Source organism: Canis lupus, chromosome 6 (genome assembly GCF_003254725.2).
Source record: "Canis lupus dingo isolate Sandy chromosome 6, ASM325472v2, whole genome shotgun sequence".
Classification (NCBI taxonomy): domain Eukaryota; kingdom Metazoa; phylum Chordata; class Mammalia; order Carnivora; family Canidae; genus Canis; species Canis lupus.
Window position 1 is genome coordinate 43752462 of NC_064248.1, and position 12926 is coordinate 43765387.

General features: G+C 35.2%; 1 protein-coding gene and 1 pseudogene across 4 annotated transcripts in view; one reads left to right on the plus strand and one right to left on the minus strand.

Annotated features, from left to right (window-relative positions):
• VAV3 (vav guanine nucleotide exchange factor 3) overlaps positions 1–12926 on the plus strand; it is a 352019-nt gene that overhangs the window by 314564 nt on the left and 24529 nt on the right. For all 4 annotated transcript variants that reach the window (XM_025417450.3, XM_035717928.2, XM_035717929.2 and 1 more), the window contains exons 22-24: positions 1744–1778; positions 7771–7887; positions 8463–8550. In XM_025417450.3, coding sequence (XP_025273235.1) covers positions 1744–1778; positions 7771–7887; positions 8463–8550 — 240 coding nt within the window. The remainder of the gene's footprint in view (positions 1–1743; positions 1779–7770; positions 7888–8462; positions 8551–12926) is intronic.
• Positions 4011–6800, minus strand: LOC112679029 (60S ribosomal protein L35a-like; annotated as a pseudogene).

Consider the following 12926-nt stretch of genomic DNA (forward strand, 5'->3'; position numbering starts at 1 on the left):
AGGGATCAGTGCTGAGAAGATAGTCCTAGAACTTCACCCGTCAGAACACACTCACCAAAGATATCCCTCACCTAAGAGCGAGAAAGCTCTAAAGGGACATCAGGATGAAACAGGCTGGGATACTGGCTCTGCTTTAGAATGTTATATACCCTTCATTTTTTTGTGAATCTGCAGCATTCCCTAGCCAAAGGAATCCATGGAATATGTTGAAGTTCTTTTCCCTTCTCTGTCCCCTCTATGTTGGTTTTGTTTCCTTTCTTGTGTTTGCTTTTTTGTTTCCACTCTCTAGGGAGAAAGATTGGTTTAGGAATAAGCATGCTTTTAAAGATTAGGGAAGGAGGAATATTTTTCCATTAGATTTCAGAAGCATGTGTATCTTCTAAAGAGAAATTGTTGAAGATTGAGGACTGTGAGAACAAAATGATGTAAAAAATATTTTCAGGATTTGAATGGATGTAATATACTCGAAGTGTTATTTTCTGTGTATCAGGATTTTACATGGTGGTGAAATTAAACATGTGTTCCATAGAATAAAAATATTTAAATACCGATAACTTTGGAAATGCTCTGACCAGAAAGATAATTTTATTATCTTTAACTATTTTTTTTTAATTTTTATTTATTTATGATAGTCACAGAGAGAGAGAGAGAGAGGGGCAGAGACATAGGCAGAGGGAGAAGCAGGCTCCATGCACCGGGAGCCTGATGTGGGATTCGATCCCGGGTCTCCAGGATCGCGCCCTGGGCCAAAGGCAGGCGCCAAACCGCTGCGCCACCCAGGGATCCCTATATAACTATTAACCATTAACCTGGAAGTTCAAAAGAGTAACAATCCATTATGAAAACTGACAAAGCTGAGACAATTTTACATTGATCAGAACTGTGTTACAAATTAAAGGTAACCATATTTTTAATCACTTTATATGAAAAGGCCGAGGAATACTATGGGATATACACATCCAAGACTCAGGTGATCCATGAAAAATTCCTAAATATTAAATAAACTGTCCATATTCCTTGTCTTTCCTTAGGAATTTATAAACTTTGTTCTCTTCTAATAGTATGTGTTTTGTTATTCTTGGAGTATTAGTATAGTATAATAGTATAGTATTAGTATTAGTATACCTTCTTTGGCTTTGTTCATTTTCTAGTTATAATCAACAGCTAGAAGTTTTCTTCTTTTTCTGCCTTTTTTTGCATAGTAAGTGTAACGTTTTTCTCATGTGCAAAAGTTCCATAGGAGAAAAGGGGGAAACGAGTATTTCCCAAGGCTTTCCATCAATAAAAGGTTTGCCAGTTGGTAGATTTCAAAATTTGAGGTTAGAATTTGTGATACAAACTAAGAGTCTATATCCAGTATATATTGTTTATTTTGCCTGTTTTCTAGGAAAGCAGAGTCTAGTTGGTTGTCCTAACATTTTCATTTTAATTTTCTATGATAGGATTAAACTGCCTTGATAATAAAACCCAAAAGCTTCCAACTCATGTTTTTCCTGTTATCTCTCCACTTGGAGGTACAGTGGCGGTAAAATGAATGAAAGAATGAATTAAAGTGAAATGAATTATTTTCTACTTATCTGACATATACTGTGATTCACTCTGTATAAAATTGCCAATGGATAGTTCCAGGACTGTACTATTTAGGGTTTTATAGAGCTGAGTCAGCTAAACTCAATTAATGATTGATTCCTAAAAGCTTCCCTTAAGTAAACTTAATCTATTTTTTGGCTTTTTATATCCTAGGTGCCCAAGCCAGTAGATTATTCTTGCCAACCCTGGTAAGTATTAAAAATGTTTATGTAGCTAAGTTGAAATACCATAACCTTAGCTCGAGGATGCCTTAAATGTGAGGGTAGTAAACCACAGTCCATTTCTATTTGTCCTGGCTAAAGGTGTTTTCAGATACAACAAAACACCATAATGAATTTATATATTGCTGACCTTTCCATAACTTCATCAAAGTGGTGTGTGTGTATGCATGTGTGTATGCTTGCACAAATTTGACTCTAAATTCAAAGCTTATAATAGCCACAGAAAGGAATAGGATGTAGGTAAATCGGTATCTTATATTTTGGAAGAGTAGATTTCATGAAACAGAGAAAAAAAATATATGATTCCATTGTTTAAAACTAAAAATAAGCCCAGAAACGATAGTAGATCCTAAATTGTAATATGAAAGGAGCAGAATGTATCCATGTCTAAAGTTTGGGGTCTCCATGGAGCCCACTTACCACTTAGAAGAGGCTAGTATTATCACTAATAGAAACAAGGAAGCAAAGGGGATAGTGATTATGACTTTTTAGACTTGATGAGTTTAAGAAGAAGTGATATGTTCAAACGGAAAAAAGTCTATTTTGGATCAAGGATAGTTATGATCATCCTATGATAATAACTAGTGTATACCAAGCACTTAACTATATGTTTAGTACCTCACATGTTTTATTTTCTTTTGTTTTCCAGCATCTCTCTAAGGAAGGTTGTTATTATCACTACAGATGATGAAACAAAGGTTAAGGCTACACAAGTAGTAAGCAGTAGAGCTAGGATTCCAAGTTAGGCCATCTGTACATTGCCATATTGCCTCTCAAAATACAAAATGCAGGCTTATTTACTTATTTATATTTATTTCCCTGGATTTTATGTTTGGCTTCTCTTAAAATTACTGCATCTGTTTTATTTTCTGGATACGAAGTATATGCATACAAATTAGATATCAGTATATGTATATAAATAAGATTCTGAGAGTGTATAGTACTAGTTCAGTTTGCAGGTGTAGATAGAACATCCGAACTGTCTGATATTTTTAAAATATTCTGATCATTTTCTATTCTATGACCAAAGTATAGAAGATGCCTGATTGCTATAGGACTAAATTGTCCAAAGTATGGGATTGTCCCATCAGTCCTCTTGCTATCCCCAGCCACACGTCTGCCCTCTGTAGCTATTTAACCTGCTTTCTCCGACCTCCTCCCTGAGGTTGCTGAAGAAATTGTAGCAGGCTTGTGATAGAACCCGGGAAGCTTTGTAACATTTTTACTTAATTTAAGACAAATTTGAAGTCAGAGAACTACATGGAATTAAAAAGCCATGATCCTGACAGGAATTATATTTGGAGAATAGAGCTGATAGCATGAATAATCAAAGTGAACAACATCAGGAACTGTAAAATCATGAGAGTGTGGTGATTAGCTTCCTTTTCTATTCTTTTTACTATTTTTTACATAACTAGGCATAATAGTTACAAGGTAATGATTTTAGAGATAAATACTAACTAAATGCCACAAACTACGTGGGTTTTATGAAATAAAGTAATAAAATACCTGGGAACCATTCAGGGCACAGGAGATTAGTTTTTTAACACTACTTTAAAATGCACCCTTGCTGATATTCTAATTAAAATATGACCAGTTAGAATAGTATTGTTCCTCATGATAAAAAAAAAAAAAATCAAGGCGTTCAGGTCAGGGAAGAGCCTTGAATATGGGAACAGATAAAGATAATTCATAGTAAAATTGTTAAGTTACTTTTTTTCTTAAGCAACTTGGACAATTTATTCACCCTTAGACAGTTTCATGGGAAATGCTTTCTCTGTGAAACAAAATGGTCAAGTATGTCAGAATCTGGAAACTTCAGTTTTGGAAATTCTGAACTATTTAGAGAAAATGATGTTGAATGATGACATGTTTCTCAAGTCATTGAGAATTTGCCTATCCACTAACTGCATTGTCTGTTCATTACATCTCCATTTTAAAACAAGTTATTCTTGCAAGGTAAACTTTGCCTCTTGGGTAGGCCATGAAATAAAACAGAAAATCAAGATGATTATCTTCATTGGCCTGGGTATAGAATTCTAGGTAAGAAATTATTTTGCATCTTAGATTTTAAGGCATTGCTCTGTTGTCTTCTAACTTCCAACTCAATGCCATTCTGATTTCTTTCTTTCTCTCTTCTTCCTTTCTCTCTTTCCAAAGAACAAATTCACGCCTTTATTTATTTACTTTTCATTAAGTTTAAATCCTTTCAGGGTACAATATCACACAGATTCTATGGCCAATGGCTTTAGCAGGAAGATTGCTTTGGAATTTTGCACAAACCATGCCGCTGTTTCCATGAGCATGAGTTACATTTCCCCAGATTACTCTGGTTTTGTTTGGTTTGTCACCAGGAACCACTGTGTTGTTCTTGGCTTTGTACATAAGCACATCTCTGCTTGGATAGAATTCAGTTTCGTCTTGAGCATAAACACCTTCAATTATAAGAGAGCTGTGTGTTCCCTCTGGTTCTGGAGACCCTACTTGTAGACAGAAAAGATGGCCTTGGACCACAGCCTTCCTTTGTCCCTTTAGGAGTCCTCTTTCCAAGATGGCAGAAAGAGGCCATTCTGATTTCTGATTCTTTGTGTGTAATCTGATGGTGTGTGGAGGGTTGAGAGTGTGTGTATCATGAAGGCAGGGATGAAGCATGGGGCCTAAAACTGGGGAATTGTCTGAAAACCATATGAAGAACGGGATGCAGATGCCAGGGTTCCTAACCCATTTTCCAAGTAGTCAGACAATTTACTTTCCCCTACCTTAGCAGGAGACACTGGAGTTAGAAGGCATATTATGTGGAAAAATTGAGCCATGTGAGGCTTGCACTGAGAAAGAGCAATCCCATCAGATATTGAGGGAGATGCTATACTGCAGAGTAGTCAAATTAAGGAAAGTCTGCATACTGACTGATGATGATCCCCTGTCCCTTTGTATAGTTCAGTTCCAATACTGTGACAGCTGGGTCTCATACACACAGACTACCCTCTCATTGCATGCAGACAGGAATCTGGAAGATTTTTCTCTCAAGGAACTGAATAGACTCAGTTTTTTTTTTTTTTTTTTTAAGAAAAAACAACAACCTAAAATCCTAACATTTGGGTATTATCCAGCCCCATGAATCAGGTTCTTGCCAAATGATTATGTTCCTACCCATCGAGTCTACTTTGGTGCCCCCACCCCCGCAGAGATGCCTCTCTCCTAAATATAAACAAACAACAAATAACCACCAGACATTTGAGAAAAGCTGTGAACTAGAGAACAGAATAAATGGGGAAAACAAATGAGGACAATACAGACATTAGAAGGAGAAGAAAGATTTATTTTTAAAGCCTTTATATTCTCAGAATTAAGATATGACAATATACCTATGGAAGTGAGCTGGGTATTTTATGAAAGGGACAATCAGAAAACAAGAAAGAGCTCTTCTAAATTACGTACTAAGTAGTGGAGTTGGAAAACAAAGTCGAGCAAATCCTCCAGAAAATCAAAGAAATAATTTGATAATATGGGAGAAGAGATAGGGAAATTAGACAGTTGATCCAGGAGGTACAGCATTTGTTTAGTGGGAGTTCCAGAAAGAGAAAACTGAGTAGCAGTTATCAAAGAAATAAGGCAAAAGTTTCCTAGAACCAAAGGATATATGGCTCTAAATCAAAGATGCTGCTGAGAGCCCAGGACAATATGGAACTGAAACGTATGGCATATAACTGGAAGGCACATTTTCATGAAATTTTACAATATAGATAAAACAGTCTGAAAGCTTCCAGGGAGAAAAAGAAATCAGATCACATACAAAGAATCAGAATGGCACTCAGTTGCAAGTGATAAGACAATAGGGCAATGCTTCAAAATTTGAGAAGCAAAGTAATTTCTCACCTAGAATTCTATACGCAGGCAAATTCTGAATTAAGTATGAAGTAAAATAAAAGTATTTTTCTAGATGTGAGACTGAGTATTACAACCCATGTATCCATTTATTAGAAGCTGAAGGATGAGCTAATAAACCAACAAAGGAGATACAGAATCCAGGAAATGAGAAAAAAAGGGATATCCCAGGACTATATTAATTCATCAGGCTCAGAGAGCAAGTAGTATTGACTACACCAGGAGGATAGAGGGCTCAGAAGAAATAAATGCCTCCAAAGAACAAAATGGACAGGTTTAGTAAATGGTGTTGAGAAAGTACATTATTGAGGGGTTTATCATTCTCTTGGAGAATTTGGAGAGAATTTGTAAGACAGGCTTGAGCAAACAAAAACTTGAATTATTTTGTGGATGTCAGATGTTCTTTTTTGAATATGAAAACATGATAAAACCAGGCCAGATGATAGCTTGGCTTTGTAGAGGTTAAGGAAAGAAGAATGAGCCATGAAGGAATGGGCATGAATAGAAAATAAATGATTTTCCTTCCTGATGCCTAAAATCAATAAATTGTAGTTTGATTATATTATTTAGAAATATGCAAGCACAGATAAAAAAAGATAAAATGCTTAAAATGGGACTTGGTACAGAAAGCTGATTAGATGGGGTAATGCTGCTTTTTCATTATTACAGTAGGAGTTGACTTTTAGAAACTATGTTCATGTGTTACTTTGATAAAAATGCATATGCTATACATTAATTGTGATACGTGCCATGAAAGAGATGAAGGTACTATAATAAAAATAATGGAGTGAAGTGTGAGATACAGGACAACATTGTTTGGCTGGGATGGTCAGAGAAGGTCACTCTAAGCTTGAGTGATGAGAAGGAATGTGAGGATTGGGTGAGTGTTTTCCAGGCAATAAAAGAATCTATGAGAAGATTCTTAACATCAAAAAGAGGCTGGTGAATTCCTGAACCTGAAAGAAGGCTGGAAACTAGTGAGAGATAAGATGGAAGAGTGATTATACTAGGTACTAATAGTTCATGGGTTATCATAAGTACTTTTATCTCAAGGTACCATCTGCATAAAATGCCCTTAGCTCTCCTTCTATATTTGGTGGACATCTCCCATATCTTTCTTCAATAAACTTGTATTTTAAACTAACATTTAGTATAAATTAAAGGTGGGGGTATTCATACGGAGTTACCCAAGTCTATGTGTGAATTAGAGAATTTTCTGGTCTATTAATTCATGTTTTGAGAGAGCCAATCTAAACATAAAATTTTTCCCTTTAACTTTTATTGCCTAAAATCTCTATCATATTTTGCCAATAAATGTAAAACCTGTAAATGATGGAAAAGGGTCACTAAAGAGTATTTTAACATTGGAGTTGGGCCTCATATTAATGCTGTTGTTGTTATGGAATTTGGGTATGTTTAAGATGGAGATAGTTTAGGAGGAACTGAATTTTATTATTGAAAATACCTACCTTTTAAAATTAAATTTTAACTACTACTAAGCTCTTAAGAAAATTGGTTAACAAAATTGTGGATCGTAAGAATTCATCCTGTATCTCCCAAAATAATTATTTAAAAATAATTTAAATTGTTACTGGAATTATCTTAAAAAGATGCTCAAAGTAGGTTTCATTTCATAGTATGTATAGAAAAGGTGAAATTTTAGAGGGTGTGTGTGTACACGTGTGTGTGTATGTCCTGTGCACAATAGTCCCTCCCTACAAGTCTTTTTCTTTTTTATTATTAAACTCACTGTAGATTTCTCTCTTAACCCAGTGCCTGCTCACTCCTCACTTTGCCCCATTTATTTATTTGATAAATATTCACTGGGTGCTTACTGAGTGTTAGGCACTGTTCACTTCACTGTTGCTAGCTTAGTAGAGCAGGACTTTTTTCTGCATTATTTTTTGAAGTCATGTAATTAGTTAGGATCGAAGTAAAAACAGCTTCAATCTGCCACTAAATTAAAATCTTGACAGAGACTTATTTTTAGCTTCTGTTGTGTTCCAGGTGTATTACCCAAATTTTCTTTTTTTTTTTTTATTACCCAAATTTTCTATGTCATTGTTTCTTTCAGGTATGCTGGAGCAATGGAAAGATTGCAGGCAGAGACTGAACTTATTAATAGGGTAAATAGTACTTACCTTGTGAGGCACAGGACCAAAGAGTCAGGAGAATATGCAATTAGCATTAAGTAAGTAGGACAAGTACTTTTATAGAAATAGATTTCCTGTTTTCATAATTGCATAGACCATCTGACATGTATAACACTGAAGTTAAAAACCAAGGTTCTAATTGCAGCAGAAATAATGCATCTATCCAGACAGTTCATTAATACTTGAAAATATTTGTTAGAAAAACAGTGTTAAGTGTTATAGGCTGCTAATTGGCATATTAGATTTCTTTCATAACATTGTATTTTGGTAATTTGATATGTATATGCTCCTTGTTAATTCTAAATATGTATATTACTAGATTTTGTTTTATTTTATTTTGTTTTTCTGTACTCTCAAACTGAACTTACCCAATAAATTGGGCATAATGATTGGTCAAATCTAACCCCCCCTTCTCACTTCAAATATTGGTTGTATCTTCAACCAATCTAGTAAATATATTTTGCTAATTAGCTGTCACCAGTGTATTGGCATAGGTATATATTTTGTCTTTGGAATTAATTCCTATAATTTTATTGGGGCATGCCCTCTGGTAATTATTGATTTCTACTGATTAAAAACACATTTATATTCATACGTTATTCGTTGCCCACAGGTACAATAATGAAGCAAAGCACATCAAGATTTTAACAAGAGATGGCTTTTTTCACATTGCAGAAAATAGAAAATTTAAAAGTTTAATGGTAAGCATTGATTAGTTCTTTTCAATCTGTGGTCCTTATTTTGCTCTTATTAGAAAGATCAGTTTAATTCTATTGTTTTCTTGGAAATTTTGTGCATTGAAAAATTGTTTTTAAGAGAATCCTGTAATTTTGCAGTAGAATCCTGATAATTCTAAGAATTCCATTTAAGTTTTATATTGCCCTACTCCTATTTTTCACTGTAAATTAAGTTTGCAAGTTTTAGATAATACTTCAGACTCCACATTATTTATGATTCTTAGAACAATAGGCAAATTTAGTCAACCCTCAGTTATTTGTGTTTTGCCTTGTGTTTGAGTGACAGGGCAGATCTTTAACATGCATCTTTTCCCTTCTTCCTTCTGCCTCTAACTCCTCATTCCAACAGAGGAAGGTATTTTTAATAACAGAAAAACTAATTGGTAAAATACCTCTCACTAGGTTCATTTCATGCAAAATACAATATAAAGTCAAACAGAAAAGCTTTTTGGATTTTCTGCTATTTTAAATCATCTGTGGTATGATTCTGCATCATTACCTTGGACAATTAAGTATTAACAGGGTAACGTTTTTACCAAATAGTTGGTATTTCATAAGAATTTTATATTTAAATTGAAATAGTACATTGTTACCAAGTTGCTTCAAATAAACCAAGATTATTTTATTCTTACAATTAAAAAATTACCACTTAATAGCTTCATTAGTTCATCGTATTATGAATGTCATAAAAACAGGCCATATATGGCATTATGTATGCATTGCTGACAGTAAAGTTCATATTTCTTTAAAAGTGGTCTCAAGTCTGTTTCTCAAGTTAGAGAGTTTCTTGAGATAATGAAGAATTTGGACACAGGATACAAGATACATTTGTAAGCATACTTCTAAGTACTTTGAGTAACATTGGGAAGGACCACTCATTGATTGAGCCATCAATCAAATGATACATACTGCATCCTCTGGAAAACATCTCAGAGCACTTTGCAGATGTTAAACATTAAAGTTAAAACTGAATGTAAGAGAGCCTTACGAAATAGGCCAGCTTGAAAGCCTTATCTAAAAATTCAGAACTGCTTCAAGACAGGGATTAGTGTTTTAAAGAAATAAGCATCTTGAGTTGAAAGGAAAGTCAGAAAACCTCTCTGAACGTAAATATCACATTCCCAATTCAAGAGTTTAGGATGGGCAGCAAAATCATGTCCCAGAAAATGTGAGCCCTGTCAAATTAGTAATCAGGATCTAGGCAGGATGTTGCTGGAAGAGGCTTATGTTCTGTTGGAACAAGCAGGCTGTGCACAGAGAACTGGACCTGAGGAGGTTTTTCCTAAAATGAAAACCTAGGAGGGAGGTGGCAAGTGGATGCACAAATAATGAATGACAGCCCCAGCTGAGACTTGATAAAAGCATGCACAAGGGGTCTCTCCATCGCTGCAAGACATATCAGCTTGAGCTTTCACCTCCATGGATGATAATGAGGCTGTTCCACGGTATTACAGTGAATGTGAGACTTAAAAAAAAAAAAAAATGCTGTAGGGCCAAAGATGACTGCCAGCTTTGCCAACTTTGAAAGTAACAAAAGGAACTCCCATCCGAGGAGACAAGCAAAGAGGATGAAAGGAATAGTCACTGGAAAGGGCCAATCAATTCAGCTTTGTGTCCCTTAGCTCAGCTCCAGAAAGTAAGCTAAGTTGAGAAGTGAAAAGCCAGTAAATACTTTACGACCTGGATTAATGAATATAGGTCCTCGAGTTCCTATCTACATATAAAGCTATGATTATAGCATAAGCCATAGCACCCCCCCCACCGCCCCCGAATTCTTAAATAATGTGTACAGAGAGCAGTGAAAGTTTCTGCAGTGATGTTCTCGAAAGGGAATTAAAAGTACTGTCGCAGAGCTAAAACAAGCTCCCCTTTTTGTATGGTATGTATAAAATATCATAAATGCCACTGCTAGAGATGCAGGCATATGTTTTTCCCTTCATATCTGGAGAAAAGCACCTTATGTAAGGAAGCACATAGCACAGCAGGTTAAATGGAAGAGATTCAGAATGCTTTTTAAGATTCTTTTTGTTAATTCGTTAAGAGAGAGAGAGAGCACTAGCCGGGGAGGGGCAGAGGGAGAGGGAGAAGCAGGCTCCCCTCTGAGCAGGGAGCCTGATGGGGTCTCCATCCCAGGACCCCAGGATCATGACCAGAGCCGAAGGCACACACTCAGCCTTCTGAGCCACACAGGCGCCCCAGAGGGAATTTAGAATTAATAGCATAACTACAGTGAAACTAAAAAATATTAGCAAAATGATACAATAATTGTGGAAAAAAAGGAGCTAAATAACTCTGTCTTGGATAAAAAGTTTTGTCAGCTTTAACAGATTACTGTAAAAACTGCTAAAGAGACCATGGAACTAGTCTGGAGCTGCCCCTCCTCTTTGTTTCTGTTCATTTGTTGAACAGATTGATATTGAGTCCTTACCATATGAAACCATTATATTTTTGCAGAATTGAAAATGACTCCACTATTCTAAAGAAGCTTTCGAATTTGTAAATCCATGTGTAGCAAGAACTTCACAGTAGTGTTGTCTTTTAAACCTAAACTCTGAAGTGCCACCTGGGTACTTGATCAGAAGGAGTGGCTCCTCTTTTAGTAAGCAGCCCCTTTGGAAGGGAAGAGAGAATTAATAGGCACCTCTGACTTCACTCTGACAATGTAGGAGCTTCTTTAAATCAGGATTTTACAACTTCAAGGAGTTACCTTGTATCACGCTGGTGTCAAATAACACAGTTTCCAATATAAGTACCTAATGGTCTGTGCATTTGAGTTGTGTCCTCTCATTATGGGTGGTAAAATTATATGCTTCTTCCTATGAAACTTATTATAAGGGCCTGGAATTAAATTTCAATTTTGAAAGCATGTGAAATGGGAGCAAACTCCAGAACTTGTTTTAAATTAGCCAGTTTCTCAAAGAGAAGATTGACCTTAGGTGGTTATGACCTAAGCTTTTCCCCTTGGGTTTCAATAGCTTAGCTAATCAAAATCTTTGTTTTTCTTAGTCATTAAATTCAAATTCTAAATGAATTTCTATATCCAGATTACAAGGCATTAATTTTGTTCTAATTTTCATGTATGCCAGGCAATCCATGTCCAAATGCTGTTTATAAATCATCTCCATTGCCTGTTTCCTTGGTAATTGGAATGACTGACTCTCACTCATTATTTTTCAGAGAGACTTGAATTGTTGACACTGCTGTGTCAGTGTGAGATAAGGAAAGCTTAGCGATTTCTTTTGTTTAGAGTCTTCTTATTTACTTGTAGTACCTGAAGGTCAATGACTGCTAAAGCAGGGGTGGATTAGACTAAAATACAGAAAGCAGAAAAGGCATAAATTGGAAAAGACCCATGGTGGCACAATTTAATTCTACCCAGTTAGAGACATGAAGGAAGATTTACCTTCATAAGACTGTAAAAATGGAACTAAAATATCTTCCATGCTTAGTGAAGTGATAAAAGAGTATTTGCAGCTTACCAAGCTGCATGACCTTAGGCCTTAGAAAAATCATTTTTTCTCCCATAAAATTTGGAGATGGGTAGGTATGAAATGATCACCAAGTCCTTTTCAGTATGATAATTTTCTGGTTTCTAGCCAACTTCACATAAACCTTAATTCATACTAATCTATAATATAATGCATAAAATTCATACTATTTATAACAAAATTACACTTATGCTCAAAGTTATTGGTTTATAAGTTACTTTCAGATTTGTTTTTGTATTTTTGCTAAAGAACACATTTTACTTAGTTTAAATAAGACTAAAAGAACAACACTTTGATATCATTTGCGTTTGCATCAGCAACCATATATATGTGTACAGTTCTTGCAGAGACCTTAAAAAATTTTGCTTTTTATTTTTTAATTTTATTTTTTAAAGCATTAAATAAGTCTCTAGAATTTATTAGTCTGTAGAATTTAATTCTAGGCCTTGCCTTTGCAAACCATGTTAAAAAATCACAATAATACAAGTGCCATATTCTTTTTATTGAAGCCATTTCGAGGATAGAAACTTCTATATGATATTTTAATTCTTTTTCTTTTGTTTTTAAGTTGGTCAGATTATAAATTCCTTTGCTTCATCAAAGACCCCCATAATCTGGGCTCAAAAAAGAAAGAAAGAAGAAATAGAGATAGGGAGAGATAGTTATAAAGTATGTAAAACCGTAGCATCTTAGATCTAGGAAAATAAAATTCTTGGTGCATCGTGGAAACTTAGCAAATGCTCCTTCCCTTTTGCCTCCATTGTTGTGTATTTACATTTGCCAGACATTACTTGCTAATAGTACAATGTAAGAGCACAAGCCTTGGAGACAGACGTCAGCTGTTCAACCTTG